The 19,853-nt window shown below is 40.8% G+C and overlaps 1 protein-coding gene across 1 annotated transcript in view; it reads right to left on the minus strand.

Moving 5' to 3' along the window:
* Positions 1-19,853, minus strand: part of MCCC2 (methylcrotonyl-CoA carboxylase subunit 2) — a 78,374-nt gene that overhangs the window by 38,442 nt on the left and 20,079 nt on the right. Inside the window, exons 5-6 of the mRNA XM_043489248.1 lie at positions 18,581-18,708; positions 16,964-17,076 (exon numbers count right to left, since the gene is read on the minus strand). Coding sequence (XP_043345183.1) covers positions 16,964-17,076; positions 18,581-18,708 — 241 coding nt within the window. The remainder of the gene's footprint in view (positions 1-16,963; positions 17,077-18,580; positions 18,709-19,853) is intronic.

The raw sequence follows: 19,853 nt of genomic DNA on the forward strand, positions 1-19,853 counted from the left end.
CTGCACCATGCAGTGTATGGGATTCTTAGTTCCCTGACCAGGGATCAAACCCATGCCCCCTGCAATGGAAACATGGAGTCTGAGCCATGGACTGCTAGGGAAATCCCTAAAATTTTTAAAATGGAAGAAAAATGTTTTTCTTATGATGAAAAAATCTCTTAGGATTTACTCTGAACAGCTTTCATACATAACATAGAATAGCGTTAATTATATTATTCATATTGCACATTATATCACATTACTTATTTATCTTATAAGTTTGTACTTTTTGACCACTGTCATCCAATTCCCTTTCTGTCCAATCCCTATAAATCTGATCTCTTTTTCTGTAGGTTTGTTTGGTTGGTTGAAGTATAATCAACCTAAACACTATGTTAGTTACTGTAATATGACATAGGGATTTGATATCACTATACATGTCAAAATGATCACCACAATAAGTCCAGCCAGGGTCTGTCACCATATAAAGATAGGACATAATTCCTGGCTGTATCCCCCACACTGTACATTTCATACCCACGGCTCATCTCACAACTGGAAGTTTGTACCTCTTAATCTCCCTCACCTATTTCTCCCCCTGCCCCTGCCCCACCTCCCTGCAGAAGTTTGTTTTAAAATATCTATGGCTAGAAAAACTCTTGCCCATGAGTACAAAGAAATATTCATCACAGCAATGTTTATAATAGCAAAAACATGCAAATAACCAACAGGTCTATCAATACAATATTTTGAAAGGGATATTGTGGATAAATAAATTCTTTAAAAACCTGAAGCAAATGGTACTAACGAACGTATTTGCAGGGAAGGAATAGAAATGCAGATAAAACAGACATGGGGGCTGGAGGAGAGGGGAGGGTGGGATGAATTGATAGAGGAGCATCGACACACACACACACACTGCCATGTGTAAAACGGTATAAAAAGCGGGCGGGAAGCTGCTGGACAGCACAGGGGGCTTAGCCTGGAGCTCTATGATGACGTGGAGGAGTGGGATGGGAGTGTGGGAGGGAGGCTAAGAAGGGAGGAGATACATGTATACATATAACTGATTCACTTCGTTGTAGAGCAGAAACTAGCACAACAATTGCAAAGTAATTATACTCCAATAAAAAAATGTGAGGCAAAAAATAACAAAGGAAAGGTTAGTACTTCATAATCCAAGTGGACGGTACATCAGTGTTCTGTTCTATTAGTCTCTGTACTTTCAAGTTTGAAATGTTTTATAGGTTTTTCTTTAAGTTTATATCAGAAACAAAGGACACAGTTTCACCTTATCACCCTGTTCTCTACACTAGAACACTAGAATCCACTCAAACTACTTCACTATCAAAAAGTCAAGAACTAAAGAAGAGTCACGATGATGTAAGAATATAAAACAGGACAATTTTCAAAAGATCTAAAGAGGCACAGCAGGGTTCCATGAAAACAATATGGAACAAAAGGACAGAAAAGAGGAGCAACCGCCAGTAAGGAGTGGTCTGAGACCAAGAATGGGGGGCGGGGGTGGGGGGTGAAGGAGACAAAGAAAGACGAGTTATTTTGTCAAAATGTTGAAAGACAAAAATGAGGGAAATGAAACGAAATGCCGTTCTGCCATCTGAGGGTGGAGAGAAAAGAAGTACCAATTTAGCAGAAAAGTCTCTCAAGTGAATAGCTGACAAATTATTAGCACATCTAGTCAGGGAATTTTACCACATTCCTTTTCTTGGGCTCTAAAATCACTGCAGACTATGACTGCAGCCATGAAATTAAAAGACATTTGCTCCTTGGAAGAAAAGCTATGGCAAACCTAGAGAGCGTATTATAAAGCAGAGACATCACTTTGCCAACAAAGGTCAGTATAGTCAAAGCTATGCTTTTTCCAGTGATCATGTAAGGATGTGAGAGCTGGACCATAAAGAAGGCTGAGCACCAAAGAATTGATTCTTTCCCTGGTAAAGAATTCACCTGCAGTGTGAGAAACCTGGGTTTGATCCCTGGGTTGGGAAGATCCCCTGGAGAAGGGAAAGGCTACCCACTCCAGTATTCTGGCCTAGAGAATTGCATGAACTGTATAGTCCATGGGGTCGCAAAGACTCGGACATGACTAAGCAACTTTCACTTTCAAACTGTGGTGCTGGAGAAGACTCTTGAGAGTTCCTTGGACAGCAAGGTGATCAAACCAGTCAATCCTAAAGGAAATCAACCCTGACTTTTCATTGGAAGGACTGATGCTGAAACTGAAGCTCCAATATTTTGACCACCTGATGTGAAGAGCCAACTTGTTGGAAAACACCTTGATGCTGGGAAAGATTAAGGGCAGGAGGAGAAGGGGGCAACAGAGGATGAGACGATTAGATGGCATCAATGACTCAATGGACATGGGTTTGAGCAAAGTGAGAGATAGGGAAGGACAGGAAGCCTGGCGTGCTGCAGTCCATGGGGTCACAAAGAGTCAGACACGACTGAGAGGCTGAAAAACAACAACAAAGAACACTTCAGGTGCCTTTTCTCTGCAGAAGCTCTATAATCAAGGAAATCAACAATCCACTTCTCCAAAGCTAGAAAAGATATCACAAACGTATAGAGAAGAGCTTTGTTTAGTAATAGATAGGAGATTGTGGCAGGCAGCTTCTAAAACACCCCCACCCCACTTTATCATCCTAGACTCTTGGTATGCACATCCTATATGATCCCACTGCCTTGAGTGTGTGGTGGATCTGGTGACATGCCTCTAACAAACGGAATATGGCAAGTGATGGGACATCACTGCTGTGCCCAGGGTATGAGAGACCATGTCTTCTGTCTTGCTGGCCCTCTCTCTTGCCCACCTGCTTGCACACTCTAATGCAGCAGCTGACATGCTGTGATGTGCTCTATGGAGAGGCCCACAATAGGAAAGAACCTACGAGAGCTCCTAAGGAACTAAGAAAGGCCTGCAGAGAACTGAATCCTGCCAGTGAATGAGGAACGGTGTGGAGCCTTGAGAGGATGCAGTTAGTCACGTGATCCAGCTAAGAGCAGGGCTCCAAGATCCAGCTAAGCTGTGCTCAGACCCTGAATCCATAGAAACTGCAAGACAATAAGCATTGTTGTTTTAAACTGCTACATTTGGGGATAATTTGTTCTGCAGTAATGGAGAACTAATACAGAGATCAAAAATCATCTCCCTCATGTGACTGTGGAGAAGGCAATGGCACCCCGCTCCAGTACTCTTGCCTGGAAAATCCCATGGACAGAGGAGCCTGGTGGGCTGCAGTCCATGGGGTCACTAGGAGTCAGACATGACTGAGCAACTTCACTTTCAACTTTCACTTTCATGCACTGGAGAAGGAAATGGCAACCCACTCCAGTGTTCTTGCCTGGAGAATCCCAGGGACGGGGGAGCCTGGTGGGCTGCTGTCTGTGGGGTCACACAGAGTCGGACACGACTGAAGAGACTTAGCAGCAGCAGCATGTGACTGCAACTGAGGCACCTCTGAAGACCTGGGATAACCTGTGTTTGAAGTGCTTTGTTGCTGTTGCTCTTTAAGTATCTGTGAACTGTTCCTCTAGTCCAGAGGTGGGAGACAGACCAGCACTAACACTCTATGCCACCCCAGAGAGTGATGAGAAACCAAGGGAAAGACAGGGATAAACTGTGAAGCCATTATGCTAAGTGACAGAAACCAGTCACAAAAGACCACTTAATGTGCAACTCCATTTACACAAAATGTCCAGAATAGACACATCCATAGGTTACCTGGAGGGACTGAGTTAAAAAATGAGATTAACTGCCAATGGGTGTGGCATTTTCTTCTGGAGTCATAAAGTTGTCTAAAACTGATTCAAGCCTGTAAATATCCTAAAAACCACTTAATTTACATATTAAATGAGTAAATTGTATAGTATGTGAAATATAATCTCAATAAATTACTTTTCTATAAAACATAAAATTAAGACAAAACACAAGAGTTAGAGTGACTAAGTAATATAAGAATCAATATTCTCACATTTTTCATCAATAAGAAAGAGAGGCTATACCAGTTCTAAGCATCCAATGGAAAACTTAATATCGCTAAAGCAAATTCTGAAAATAGAAATAAGAGAACACAGCGAAGTCACCACTGTCACACAATCTCCTCTTCTGCATTTAATTCTGAGTCCTTCACTCACTCACAGAATACAGTGAACGTGCACCGAGCGCTCTGCCTCTGTGTCTGCCGCTATTTCTCACAGAGCGTGGGGACCCCAGGGCCCAAAGCACTGAGGACTTTCAGGCCCCAAAGCATTTGTCCAGAGTACAGTGAAGACCTTACACTGGGCCATGCTGAACAAAGGATCAGAACCCCAGAAAGAAGATTCTGCTGCTTTCTCTACTAAGAGGACACCAAAAGGACACAAGGAAGCTCTGTGGCCATAAACCGTGCAGGCCACACTCAGCATGGGTTTGGCTGTGTGGGTGATGCAGCCCAGGCACCGTGGCAGCAGAGACATCACAGCGCCCTTCATCTGCATCAGGACGCGAGACCTCCCAGCAGCTCCACGGAGAGGCCACTGTCCACTCCTTCACCTTTGAGGTGGGCCTGCTCTGTGACGCAGACAAACCAAGAGATCCCTCTTGCAGGGTCAGCAGCGCTATGGCAGCTCAAAAACGCAAATCCAAGCAAGAAAACAGCCAGGAGGCTGAGAATGATGTGTGGCTGACAGTACCAACCTCGTCATCACCGCCACGGGCAGCACAGCAAAAGCCGTCAGTGAGAGGAAACGAGAGGCTCAGGAACAGAGGGAAGAGTCTGGAAAAACTTTAGACAAAATTTCATTACCCTCCAGGTCTTGCCTGCACGGAGACTGGTTGCCATTGTACCAAAAACAAATTACATACTATAGGTCAGCAGCCTGCCCTGTGGATGGGGTCTCTGAGATGAAGTCAAGAGGTTTGATACCTAATTCTGAGAAGCTGTGTGAACCCTAGACCTCCATCTTTCCACTGAACAATTGCAGAAGACCATGCAGTTCAAAGGCTCTCTCTGATAAATGTAACAGAACTTGGGGAGGGAGATTTTCAGCTGCTTGATGGAAAAGCCATTAAACTATAATTTTTTTTTAAATCTCTCATCTTTATCCTTTTTCCTTTCAAAGTAATATAGAAAGCAAATACTCCCTGTATCACACTATTTGCTTCAATCCTTGGGTGGGGAAGATCCCCTGGAGAAGGAAATGGCAACCCACTCCAGTATTTTTGCCTGGAAAATCCCATGGACAGAGGAGCCTGGTGGGCTACAGTCCATGGGGTCCCAAAGAGTAGGACACGACTGAACACAAGGCACCTAAAGTGTTACCATTAAAAAAATAAAAGCCATGATACACACATATCAAGTCAACAGCTGTCTAGAATTTAAGAATATTATCAACTAAACCATCTGATCACACTGTTGATCCTAGAACATGCATGCTTATCTGTGCCCAGTGGATAGGATGAAATGTACACAGAAAACAAAAAAATCCACCTTACCCAAAACATTCTGCTTCTTCCCCAAGCTTTTTATTAGAGAACTTCAAAACAATCAAACAGAGTGGTTTCTTCTACCCCGACCCTGTCTGGTTTCATGAGCAGATTCAAGTGCATTTAAAAAATAATATACAGTGTTTATCCTAACTAAGACCCTCAAAACAGTTACCAAGGTCTGAAGCAAAGAAAATAAATTACAAAAATAATAAGCTAAGCCAAAAGGGATAAGAAGGAAATGGTAAGAAAAGGAGGAAAGTAAGGACTTTGAGAATAATTTCAGGTCCATTGCCAAAAAGAAGAACAGGCAGAAATACAAAGAAGAAAAAAGGAAGAAAGGCCTGAGGAGCTGCAACTAGCATGGCTAGGTGAATGACGCCTATTTCCGAAGAAATAGACTGTTAATAAGAACAGAAACACTTGTTACTGGTGTAGTAAGGATCACAGGAAAACAAGGAAGAGAATTAATGCATCAGAGCAAAAATCAGTCAGACTAGACTCTCACTAGACTATAAAAATTAATGGTAATGTAAGACCTGAAGAAAACAAACACTAAGATCCCACTTCTGAAGAGAACTGTAAGTCTTACACTTAAAAAGTCAGCAACGCGGGAACCACAAAAGAAAATAAAGACTAATGGACACCAATATGCTAAGTCTTTAAACTTCAAAGACAAAGCAGGGGTCCTAAAACCTATGAGAAAGTAAGGAAAAATGAAACAGGAGAGAATACAGAGAGTATCTAGTTAACTGTTTTTTCTTGAGTGCAAAAACAAAATGATTGGACTGGGAAGATCTGTAGGAATCTAGCCACATCTTTACAGCTGCAAAATATAGGACATAACAGAGAGATCGTTGTACAGAGACATACTTCTTAGAAATGGTTAAATAGATTTAAAGTGGTCAAGGTTAATAATATTAAATAAAAACCAATCTTGGGGAGGAAAACAGGAATTGAACCAATACAGAAAGTTAGTGCTCACTGGGCTTCCCAGGCAGCTCAGTGGTAAACGATGCACCTCCCAGGACAGGAGACACAGGAGATGCGGGTCGATCCATCTGTTGGGAAGATGCCCTGGAGAAGGAAATGGCAACCCACTCTAGTATTCTTGCCTGGAGAATCCCATGGACAGAGGAGCCTGGTGGGCTTTTGCATGGTATTGCAAAGAGTCGGACATGACAGAGCACATAGTGCTCGCTATCAAAATGCACACACACATATATATATAATGCACATATATAACATAACTGCAATTACAACAGTGATTGCTTTATACAGTAAAATGCAAAAAAAAAAAAAAAGATTGTTTTTAACAATCCATCTAAGCTAACATCTTAAATACAATAAATAACAAAACATGGGATTTTCCAGATGGCGCAGTGGTAAAAGAATCTGCCTGCCAATGATTAAAACACAGGAAACAGAACCACTTTATAGCCATAAAGAGTTTCACTCTTTTAATAAATTATTTGGTAGGCAAATAAATGTGTTGGGATGTAAATAATCCTATATTGTCTCTAATCCCAAGTGGCATAGAGTTTAGTAAGGGAAATTAGTCAGGATATGTCTAGATAAAAGGGATAAATGCTACTAGTAAGGCAAAGCACAAGAATTACGGGAGCTGGGTGCAGAAAAGGTTATTTCCAGTAAGGGATTCTCAGAAGCTTTCCTGGAAAAGGTGGCATCTAAGATGGACTTTGGAAAATGGGTTAGAGACAAAGCAATCCACTTAGATTAGGGGAAAGAGGGCTCGGTGGATCTGAGCAGAAACTCATGACCACGGTGCATATGAAAAACGGCGAGCGGTTCAGACTCATGGCAGTTTACAGTGCATGAGCCATAAAGCTAGCAAGTTAGGTTGGAACCAGATCACACGAGGTCTTCAGTGTCAGGCTACAAAGTTTGGTCAAAAAAAGGGAACAAGACAAAGAATAACCCTGTAGTCATGTGTAATTTCACTGTGTAATCACAACGTATTTGATTCTGGTTATACTTAAATGGCCTAATGACTTTCCCTACTTTCTTCAATTTAAGTCTGAATTTGGCAATAAGGAGTTCATGATCTGAGCCATCGTCAGCTCCCAGTCTTGTTTTGCTGACTGTACAGAGCTTCTCCATCTTCAGCTGCAAAGAATAGAATCAATCTGATTTCAGTGTTGACCATCTTGTGATATCCATGTGCAGAGTCGTCTCTTGTGCTGTTGGAAGAGGGAGTTTGACCAGTGCGTTCTCTTGGTAAAACTGTTAGCTTTTGCCCTGCTTCATTTTGTACTGTTAAGACCAAACTCACTTGTTAATCCAGATATCTCTTGATTTCCTACTTTTGCATTCCAGTCCCCTATGATGAAAATGACTTTTTTTTTTTTTTGGTGTTAATTCTAGAAGGTCTTGTAGGTCTTCAAAGAAGACCTTTCAACTTCAGCTTCTTTGGCATTAGTGGTTGGGGCATAGACTTGGATTACTGTGATATTGAATGATTTGCCTTGGAAACAAACAGAGATCATCCTGTTGTTTTTGAGATTACACCCAAGTACTGCATTTCAGACTCCTCTGTCGACTATGAGGGCTATTCCATTTCTTCTAAGGGATTCTTACCCACAGTAGTAGATATAATGGTCATCTGAATTAATTCTCCCATTCCAGTCCATTTTAGTTCGCTGATTCCTAAAATGTCAATGTTCACTCTTGCCATCTCCTGTTTGACTGTTTCCAATTTACCTTGATTCATGGACCTAACATTCCAGATTCCTATGCCATTATTGTTCTTTACACTATTGGACTTTACTTTCACCACCAGACACACCCACAACTGGGCACTGTTTCCACTTTGGCAGAAGCAGAAGATATTAAGAGGAGGTGGCAAGAATACACAGGAGAACTATACAAAACAGATCTTCACGTTCCAGATAACCATGATGGTGTGATCAGTCACACCATCCTGGAGTGTGAAGAGCCAGACATCCTGGAGTGTGAAGTCAAATGGGCCTTAGGAAGCATCACTACAAACAAAGTTAGTGGAGGTGATGGAATTTCAGTTGAGCTATTTCAAATCCTAAAAGATGATGCTGTGAAAGTGCTGCACACAATATGCCAGCAAATTTGGAAAACTCAACCGTGGCCACAGGACTGGAAAAAGTGAGCTTTCATTCCATCCCAAAGAAAGGCAATGCCAAAGAATGCTCAAACTACCGCACAATTGCACTCATCTCACATGCTAGCAAAGTAATGCTCAAAATTCTCCAAGCCAGGCTTCAACAGTACATGAACTGAGAACTTCCAGATGTTCAAGCTGGATTTAGAAAAGGCAGAGGAACAAAAGATCAAATTGTCAACATCCACTGGATCAAAGAAAAAGTGAAAGAATTCCAGAAAAACATCTACTTCTGCTTCACTGACTACACCAAAGCCTTTGACTGTGTTGATCACAACAAACAGGACAATTCTTAAAGAGATGGAAATACCAGACCATCTTACCTGCATCCTGAAAAATCTGTATGCAGTTCAAGAAGCAACAGTTAGAACTGGACATGGGACAGTGGACTGGTTCCAAATTGGGAAAGGAGTAAGTCAAGGCTATGTATTGTCACCCTGCTTATTTAACTTACATGCAGAGTACATCATGCAAAATGCCGGGCTGGATGAAGCACAAACTGGAATCAAGATTACCGGGAGAAATATCAATAACCTCAGATATGCAGATGACACCACCCTTATGGTAGAAAGTAAAGAGTAACTAAAGAACCTCTTGATGAAAGTGAAAGAGGAGAGTGAAAAAACTGGCTTAAAACTCAACATTCAAAAAAATAAGATGTGGCATCTGGTCCCATCACTTCATGGCAAATAGATGAGGAAACAATGGAAACAGTGACAGATTTTCTTTTCTTGGGCTCCAAAATCACTGCAGATGGTAACTGCAGCCATGAAATTAAAAGACGCTTGCTCCTTGGAAGAAAAGCTATGACAAACCTAGAGAGCATGTTAAAAAGCAGAAACATTTCTTTGTCAACAAAGGTCTGTGTAGTCAAAGCTATGGTTTTTCCAGTAGTCATGTATGGATGTGAGAGTTGGACCATAAAAAAGGCTGAGCACCAAAGGATTGAATGCTTTTGAACTGTGGTGTTAAAGAAGACTCTTGAGAGTCCCTTGGACAGCAAGAAGATCAAACTAGTCAAGCCTAAAGGAAATCACTCCTGAATATTCATTGGAAGGAGGGATGCTGAAGCTAAAGCGCCAGTACTTTGGCCACCTGATGCCAAGAGCTGACTCATTAGAAAAGACCCTGATGCTGGGAAAGACTGAAGCCATGAGGAGAAGGGGACGGCCGAGTACGAGATAGTTGGATGGCATCACCGACTCAATGGACATGAGTTTGCGCAAGCTCCGGATGGTGAAGGACAAAGAAGCCTGGCGTGCTGCAGTCCACGGGATCACAAAGAATCAGACACAACTGAGCAACTGGACAACAACAACATTTGTACATAGACAGAAAAGGCCTGAACTACCTATGGTAAAGGCAGTAGGTAATATGTTGATTATCTGCCTAGCATCAAAGGAGTACCTGGGGGTACAAAAGTAAGAAAGATTTACTTAAAGGGATTAAGCAGGGGTAAAAGCAAAGAAGAGTCAAGGCTGACATCAACGTTTCAATTGTAGGGAAAAGAGCAGGAAGAAAGCGCCACCAGCAGCACACAGAACACCGGTGAAGGGACATGAATCAGCAGGGAGGGCTCAGTGCACAACGTCTAGTCTAGTTGGAGCCTAGGGTACCAGCAGGATCATTCAAACAACAGAACCTTAAGGGTAAATAAGTGAGGGTGGAGGGCAGACATGTCATAAAATTTTATACACCACCAAGGACAAGCTCTCAGGTGGGGCAGGAGGATTACATGAAGAGAGGGGGAGGAGGAAACCAGTGGCCTAAGGAGAACTTCTTCCCTGGTGGCTCAGTCGGTAAAGAATCCGTCTGCAATGAGGGAGACCCATGTTTGATCCCTGGGCCAGGAGAGATCCCCCGGATAGGGAAATGGCAACCTACTCCAGTATCCTTTCCTGGAGAATCCCATGGGCAGAGCAACCTGGTGGGTCACGTGGGGACCCACAATCCATGCGGTCGCAAAGAGTGGGACACAACTGAGCAACTAACACACACACACACACACAAGCAGAACTTCAGGAAAGGGGAAATGACAAAACCAACAGTCTGCGTGGTCTCCAGGAGGCCGAGGTTAGTGGGGACCTCTGAGGGCAGCAAGGTTTTTAGGAGACTAAGCAGTCAGGAATGAAGATACTGGGCCAAACCTTAAGAAGTCTGGTAACCCAGGGAGGAAAAGCTTCATGGAACAGCAGAAGTTAGAAAAGGTCCTTTTCTTTTGGCCTCATTTTTTGGGGTACTTGTTCCTTTGAAAAAAAAAAAGGAGGGGAAGTCAACATGATAGAACAGTGCTCACAAATATCTTGACTTTTTCAGTAAAGCTCAAAGCAATAGCTTCAGTACAGATAACCAATTTAGCATTCATATATTGGGGAAAAGATTAGAAGAGGCACCATAGATGTTAGTGTATGATAACAATTAGATTTTTTTTAATTCAACAAGGTTCATAGAATATAGGGGTACTTCCCTAGTGGTCCACTGGCTAAGACTCTGTGATCCTAACACAGGGGGCCTGTATTAGATCCCTGGTCAGGGAACCAGATCCCATATGCCACAACTGAAAGATCCTACATGCTGCAACTAAGACCCAGTGCAGTCAAATAAATAAATATTTACTAAAAAAAAAAAATAATGATAATATAGGAAGGCAAACCTTAACCACAAACATCCTACTGGGGTGAAATACAAAAAACAAATGTTATGAGAAGCAGCTCAGTTAAGGAAATACTGATGTTAACATTTTTAGGAAATACGGACCTTCCTGGTGGTCCAGTGGTTAAGATTCCACCTGCCAATAGAGGGAGCGTGGATTTGATCCCTAGTCCGGAAAGATTTCACATGCCATGGATCAGCTAAGCCCATGCATCACAACTCCTGAGTCCGCAGCTAAGCCCATGCATCACAACTCCTGAGTCCGCAGTCTAGAGCCTGTGCTCCGAAACAAGAGAAGCCACGGCCGTGAGAGGCCCTGGCCTGGCACAGTCCAACTAGGGAGCAGTCCCCACTCGCCACAACTAGAGAAAGCCCACACGGCCATGAAGACCCAGTGCAGTCAAAAATAAATAAACGAATACAATTTTTAAAACATTTTAGGAAACAAAAATTAAATAGGCAAACTGAAGGCATTCAGTCAAATGCCTCAGACATACTAGATATTTTATGATAAGCAGATAATTGTTTATTAAAAATATAGAAGGACACTTTTAATTTTAAAAAGACTCAGTTTTTAAAACACTCTTTAAGCTTCAGGTTCCACAGGAGCAGACTCTACCTAGTTTTACTCACTAGTGTAGGGCCTGGCTTAGAGTAGCTTCTCCATAAATATTTGCTAGATGTTGGTTGACGTATTATGTGGTTTCTACACAAGCTACATGAACCGAAAGCCAGAGCACAGAGGCATGGAAGGTGGCAGAGGTCTACAGTGGGTTGCATGTCCACACTCGAATCTCTGGAACCTGTGAATGTGATCTTACTTGGGGGGAAAGGGGTGGGGGAGATCTTTGCAGATGTAATTAAGTTAAGGATCTTGAGATAACATCATTCTGGATTACGCAGGGGTAATCCAGTGACAAGAGTCCTTATAAGGAGGAGATGGGACACAGAGGAGAAGGTCATGTGAAGACAGAGACTGGAGTCATGTGGCCACATGCCAAGGGAACGCCTGGGGCCATTGGAACTCAAGGAGATGAACAGAGTCTTTCTTAGAGCCTTGGGAAGCAGCTCGGCCCTGGTGCTACCTGATTTCAGACACCTAGCATCAGAAATTTCTCCTAAAAGACAAAAGATCACAATAATAATTTCTTACCAGATAATGGATGGAAGGGCTGACTGTGCAAAAGTGAACAAAGCTGAAGTTTCTGTTTAGATAAACAAAGCATAGAGATAGGCAAGCTTGTCACATAACAGTAATCTGCTAAGTCACTTAGTCGTGTCTGACTCTTTGCGACCCCATGGACTGTAGCCCACCAGGCTCCTCTGTCCACGGAATTTTCTAGGCAAGAATACTGGAATGGATTGCCATTTCCTTCTCCAGGGGATCTTCCCGACCCGAGGGATTGAACTTGTATCTCTTAGGTCTCCTGAATTGGCAGGAGGGTTCTTTCCACCAGCGCCACCTGGGAAGTTCACATAACAGTAACCGTAAAATACAGAATAAAAATAACAATACATTATATGGCTAGAATATAAAGAAGAGAGATAATAATTGCAGGTGATGACTAATTAGAGTATTAATAAAAATACTAAAAACTTAAGAAATTCAATAACAACAACAAAAAAGACCTAAAGGAATGGCAGCAGTATCATTAAATATTTCAAACATACAAAAAATATTAGAATAAAATAAATATTCTTTACCTAATGCCCAGTCTCAATAGATCTTGACATTTGGCTAAACTTACTTCTGAATTTTTTTATTTCAGATACAGTTGAAGGCTCTACAGACCTCCTACTAGCCTTTTTCTCCTCCCTCCCACCTCAAAAGTAACCACTGTTCTAAAGGTACTTTCCCATGTACCTGTTTAGACACAAATAATAGATTATTTGATATATTTAACATTTGCATACAGAACAACTGGTTATACATTTACTTTTTTTTTAACCCAACATATTCTTTGAGACTTATTTCTGTTGACACATACAATTCTAGTTTGTTCATTTTATTTTTTCTAATTTATTTTTATTGGGAGGATACTTGCTTTACAATATTGTGATGGTTTCTGCAATACATCAACATGAATCAGGCATAGGTATACATACATTCTCTCCTTTTTGAACCTCCCATCCCACCCCTCTAGGTTGTCACAAAACACCAGATTTGAGCTCCCTACATCATACAACAAATTTTCAGTGGCTATCTGATTTTATACATGGTCATGTATATGTTTCAATGCTACTGTCTCAATTTGTCCCACCCTCTCCTTTCCCCACTGTGTCCACAAGGATATTCTCTATATCTGCACCTCCATCACTGTCTTGCTAATAGGTTCATCAGTACCACCTTTCTAGATTCCATATATATATATATATATATTTATATTCCATATATATACGTTAATATATGATATTTGCCTTTCTCTTTCTGACTTACTTCACTCTGTATAATAGGTTGTAGGTTCATCCACCTCATTAAAACTGACTCAAATGCATTCTTTTTTATGGCAGAGTAATATTTCACTGTATATATGCACCACAACTTCTTTATATATTTATCTGTCAATGGACATCTAGGTTGCTTCCATTTTCTAGCTATTGTAAATTGTGCTGCGATGAACACTGGAGTACATGTGCCTTTTTCAATTATGGTTTTCTCAGGGTATATATGCCCAGTAGTGAGATGGCTGGTAGTTTTATTCCTGTTTTTTTTTTTTTAAGAAATCTCTGTACTGTTCACCATAGTAGCTATGTTAATTTGCATTCCCACCAACAGTGCAAGAGGGTTCCCTTTTCTCCACACCTTCTCCAGCATTTATTGTCTGTAGATATGTTGATGATGGCCATTCTAAGCAGTGTGAGGTGCTATCTTATTGTAGTTTCGATTTGCATTTCTTTAATAATGAGTGATACCGAGTATCTCTTCATATGTTTATCAGCCATCTGTATGTCTTCTTTGGAGAAATATCTGTTTAGGTCTTCTGTCCACTTTTTGACTGGGTTGTTTGTTTTTCTGGTATTGAGTTGTATGAGCTGCTCATATATTTTAGAAGTTAATCCTTTGTCAGCTGTTTCATTTGCTATTATTTTCTCCCATTCTGAGGGCTATATTTTCACTTTGTTTATAGTTTCTTTCACTGTGCAAAAGCTTTTAAGTTTAATTAGTTCCCACTTGTTTATTTTTGTTTTTATTTCCATTACTTTGGGAAGTGGGTCATAGAGGGTCTTGATATGATTTATGTCAAAGAGTGTTCTTCTGCCTATGCTTTCCTCTAAGAGTTTTCCAGTTTCTGGCCTTACATTTAGGTCTTTAATCCATAGTTCATTCATTTTAACAGCTGAATATTATAACTCTCCCATGAACAGTCATTTACTGTGTTCTTTAACTTTTGTTATAAAAAATAATGCTGCAAGTAATGTTCCTATGCATGGCTCCTCATACATACACTACAATTTTTCCAGAGTATCACCCTAAAAAAGCAATGACTCAGTGTCCTTCCTTTTTAAAAACTCGTTTCCTTTGGAATTAACCTTTACTACACCATAACAATATTCCCATATTTAGTAGATGAATCTGACTAGGCTTTCTGTGGAAAAAGAATACACAATTAGTCAATTGTGTATTGATTATCCTTTGTCTCTTTACCCAGTTATGTTTTTCTTTATAGAACTTATCACCGTTTGAAATTGTCATGTACTTGAGATCGGTTCAAGATGGCCGAGTACAAGGACACGTGCTCGTCTTCTCCTGCCAGTGCAACAAAATCACAACTAGTTGTTGAATAACCATCAACAGGAAGACACTGGAACCCACCAAAAAAAGATACCCCACATCCAAGGACAAAGGAGAAGCTGCAATGAAATGGTAGGAAGGGCACAATCACCATAAAATCAAATGCTACACTTGCTGGGTGGGTGACCCACCAACTGGAGAACAATAATACCAAAGAAGTTGTTGCACAGTTATGAAGGTTCTACACCCCACATCAGGCTCTCCAGCCTGGGGATCTTGCCAAGGGACTGGGAATCACCAGGGAATCTGACTTTGAAGGCCAGTGGGACTTGATTACAGGGCCTCCACAGGACTGGGGGAAACAGAAACAAAACGATGTGTGCACCAGGACCAGGGGAAAGGAACACTGACCCTACAGGAGACTGAGTCAGACCTACCCGTGAGTGTCTGAGGGTCTCCTGCAGACGCGTGGGTGGGCAGTGGCCTGCTACGGGGAGAAGGGCCCTGGTAGCAGCAGTCCTGGGAGATGGGTCTCAGCATCCGTTCTCTTGGAGGATGCCAACAGCCCTATCACAGAGCCTCAAGGGGCTTCCCAGCTGGTGCTAGTGGTAAAAGCCCACCTGTCTATGCAGGAGATAAAAGAGACACCGTTTTGATCCCTGGGTGGAAGATCTCCTGGAGGAGGAAATGGCAACCCACTCCAGTACTCTTGCCTGGAGAATCCCACAGACAGAGGAGCCTGGCAGGCTACAGTCCATAGGCTCGCAAAGAGTCGGATATGACTAAAGTGACTTAGCACACACAGCGCAGAGCCTCTAGACTCTAGGACTTGGTCAGTCTCAAGCCAAACAACTAACAGGGAGGGAGCACAGCCCCACCCACCAGCAGACAATTGTATTAAAGTTTTACTGAGCATGGACCTGCCCACCAGAGTGTGAGAGACAGTTTTGCCCATAGCCAGTCCCTCCCATCAGGAAGCCTGTATAAGCCTCTCATCCTCATCCACAGAGGGCAGACAGAAGAAATAAGAACTGCAATCCTAGCAGCCTCAGAATTAATACCACAACCACAGAAGCTAACCAAAATGAAAAGAAATGGGATTATGTCCCAGATGAAGGAACAAGATAAATCCCCAGAAAAACAACTAAACAAAGTAGAGATAGGCAACCTCCCAGAAAAAGAATTCAAAATAATGATACTGAAGATGATACAGGATCTTGAAACAAGAATGGAGAAGATGCAAGAAATGTTTCCAAAGACCTAGAAGAACTAAAGAACAGAGATGAACAACATACTAGAAGGAATCAATAGCAGAATAACTGAGACAGAAGAATGGATAAGTGACCTGAAGACAGAATGGTAGAAATCAATGCTACAAAACAGAATATAGAAAAAAGAATGAAAAGAAATGAAGACAACCTAAGAGACACATTAAATGCACCAATATTCATATCATAGGGGTCCCAGAAGAAGAGAAAGAGAAAGAACCTGAGAAAATATTCAAAGAAATAATAGCTGAAAACTTCCCCAACATGGAAAAGGAAATAGTCAACCAAGTCCAAGAAGCACAGAGTCCCAAGAAGGATAAGCTGAAGGAGAAACACACCAAGACACAGTAATAAATGGACAAAAACTAAAGACAAAGATAAAATATTAAAAGCAACAAGGGAAAAAAGACAGACAACATACAAGGGAAATCTCATAAGGTTATCAGTTGATTTCTTGAAGACTAAACTGTATATTAAATTCTCTTTTGGAACTTCCCTGGCATTCCAGTGGTTTGGATTCCATGTTCTCACTGCCAAGGGCCTGGGTTCAATCCCCAGTCAGGGAACTAAGACCCCATAAGCTGCATGGCATAGCCAAAACAAGTAAAATTCTCTTTTAAGTCATCTCAAAATACCTGGTTAGCAAAGACATTTGATGCAAAAAGCAACATATCTCATTAATAAGAAATTACCTGTGTAATGCCTTTAGAAGACATAACTGCCTGATTGTAGAATATGCGGCCAAAGTGATCTCGATCTGGAAATACCTCTGCTTGTCGAGGTAAATTTGCCCCTCCTGAGTCAACTGAAGACAGGGGAAATAACAGATATAAGTACATCTCAATGAACAAAACATCCTATACACAGGAAGACTTATCTCAATGATAATAGCACCAGTTCTTAATTACATTCACAAAAAAATTTGCTCTATCTTTCTGAACTCTTCTGCAGCCTCTTTCTCCAATCCTCCCACAGAGCCCCCTAAATTGTATTGCTTTCTTCAAACATATTAGGCTCTCCTACCCCTATGCAAATTCCACTTGAAATATTTAGGACATTCTCTGCTTTGAGGATTAGCCCCAGAAATCGCAAAAAATCCTTGACCGGTTCAACTGAAAATGGATCTCTCTCTCTCTCTCTCTTTTAAAACAATCCAAACATCATCTACCGAATTCATGGGATAGTTTTATCACACATCGCCTTCTGTTTCTCTTTTTACTGTAGATAACAGTGGCGGATAAGAATGTCAGCTGAGATCAAAACAGAATTTCCTTACTTCACAGCTGTGTGACCACGGAAGTATTTCTGAGCCATTCTATGCCTCAGTTTCCCCACCCGTGAAATGAAGGTACCAGCAGAGTACCGTAGGGTGGCTATCAGGATGACGTGAAACAGTATATGCAAAGCACTTAGTTCAGCACATACTTCGAGTGCAGAGTCAACATCACAGGAAGCTAGCTGGTCTTACACCTATCACTACGAGTCTCTATTGGTGTGTAATACATTATATCCTGTCTCCAATTCACCATGCGGAAGACAGACAACACGACACCCTTAACTGCATTCCCTGCAGCGTTGGGCACAGCAGTTGCAAGCTGTGGGGTCCCATGTGTTGTTTTCTATATGTGCAAAGCAGTTCACACTCTAAGTCAATCAGGTAAATTCACTTCCACAGGAAAAAGAAATCTCACCTGTACCTGTTCAAATATTCACAGAAATGAACAGATACTGGTGTTTTTACAAACTAAGCTAATATCTAGGAAGTGCCAATTTTAAACTGCCTTGCTTTTATGTTCTTTTAAAAATATCCTTAGCTTTAATTATTAATGTATTTTAATTCCAAAGATAAATTTACTTTCACTGAAAGTTAAATTTCTTTAAGTTATGTTTGCCCAAATTATGTACACACTCAAGCATTTAACCTAGTACCTGACAGTCAAGAGACTCATAAATATTAGCTATTATTTTTTCATAGTTTGAATCCATTATGATAAATAGAAAAACAAAAATATATAGAAGAAAAAAAAACACCACTCATGTAGAGGAAAAAATTGCACACCCCAAAACAGTGTCAGGGATTCCTCCTCAGTGATGTTATAATGGGTAGTTCTATTTGCTTTTTCTCCCAGGGGTTTTAACAAAGAATAAGTATTTCTTTTGAAATTATGAGAGAAACCAATAGCTATTCTTGAAATGCCCACTGATAATGTCATATATACATATATATATATACACACACACATATCCTTCTAAACAACCTTTTACTTCTTAGCTGAACAGCAGTTTGTTTTACAGCCCTTAAAACTTGCCCAAGTAAATGCAGGGGAGCCTGTTTTGCATTGCGATTTCTTGTGCTCGTAAGTGTTTCTTCACAGTCACTGGATAGTAGCTACCTCCTTTGACTGTGGCATCGTTGGCAACAATCATGCATTCTATTCTGAAAGGCAGAAATTTCATTGGAGAGAGAATATGAGAGATTTTTTTAAAAGTAAAGACCAACTGCATCTCATTATAAAGACACTCCCAATACAACATGGCAATTTCCAGTATTAACACATATCACTAATGATAGCCATTAGTAGGCAATCTTATGGTACAGGAACTTTAATCACTGTTCATATATTCATTTATATAAAATGAACCACTTTTAATTAGTTTACAAACTCATATCTAATTTTTTTAAAGAATCATCACCCCACAGTAGCAGAGAAAAACTAACAACCTAAGCCACATTTTGCAATGTTCTTTGAATGAAACAGTCCTAACATTATAAGACAACAACAACAGCAAATCCAAGTCTCGAGATGAGAAAATCTCTCATGATAAACTTCAGAATTTCCTTTTAGGAAGGTAATTTTCAAAAAGGAAAACTGAGCCATTGAAAGTATTTATGTTTCATATTTTCAAAAGTTCTTCATGTTACTGCCATATGTTTTTCTATAAAAGTAAAAGAAGTTAAAAATACAACATTTATCCTGCCTAAAGTAACAATAGGTGCAAATTTTAAAACAGTATTTTTGAAAGCATATACTATAATGAGTCACCAAAACCAGTTTGTCAGGTACCATGGCCCACAAGCAACTGGCAAGAAGCAGGAAAGTGAATGAAGAGGCCAGCAGAGAGCCTGCTGAGTGCTGCCAGGAAAACTGAAAATTGGAGGCTCACTTGAAACTTGAGAGAACAGTGTGGTCTTCACAAAATTTAATCTTCTTTATATTTAGGACATTTTGTTACCTCACTTTATATTCTCTAGAATTCTAAAAAATAACTTACTTAGTTCTTGTTGAACATGAACTAGAGAACAACAACTGAGCCCACGACCTTAGGTGATGTTAAATTTCTTTTATTAGGGTATGTGGTTTCTCTCCTCTGAGCATCAGTTTTATTCACTAGGTTATAGCAAGCATTTTCCCACATTATAATTAACATTTTACAGAGTGAGAAGTACATTTTTAATGACTTTAATATTAAACAAATCACTTCAAAAGGAATTGAGGCTCTTGGCAGGTCACTGGGCCATAACCTCACACCTCCAGAGTGTGGTCACTCTTCCCTTTCCTGGGGGCGCTGCATTAGAAAAAC

The sequence above is a fragment of the Cervus canadensis genome, chromosome 16 (assembly GCF_019320065.1).
Source record: "Cervus canadensis isolate Bull #8, Minnesota chromosome 16, ASM1932006v1, whole genome shotgun sequence".
Classification (NCBI taxonomy): Eukaryota; Metazoa; Chordata; class Mammalia; order Artiodactyla; family Cervidae; genus Cervus; species Cervus canadensis.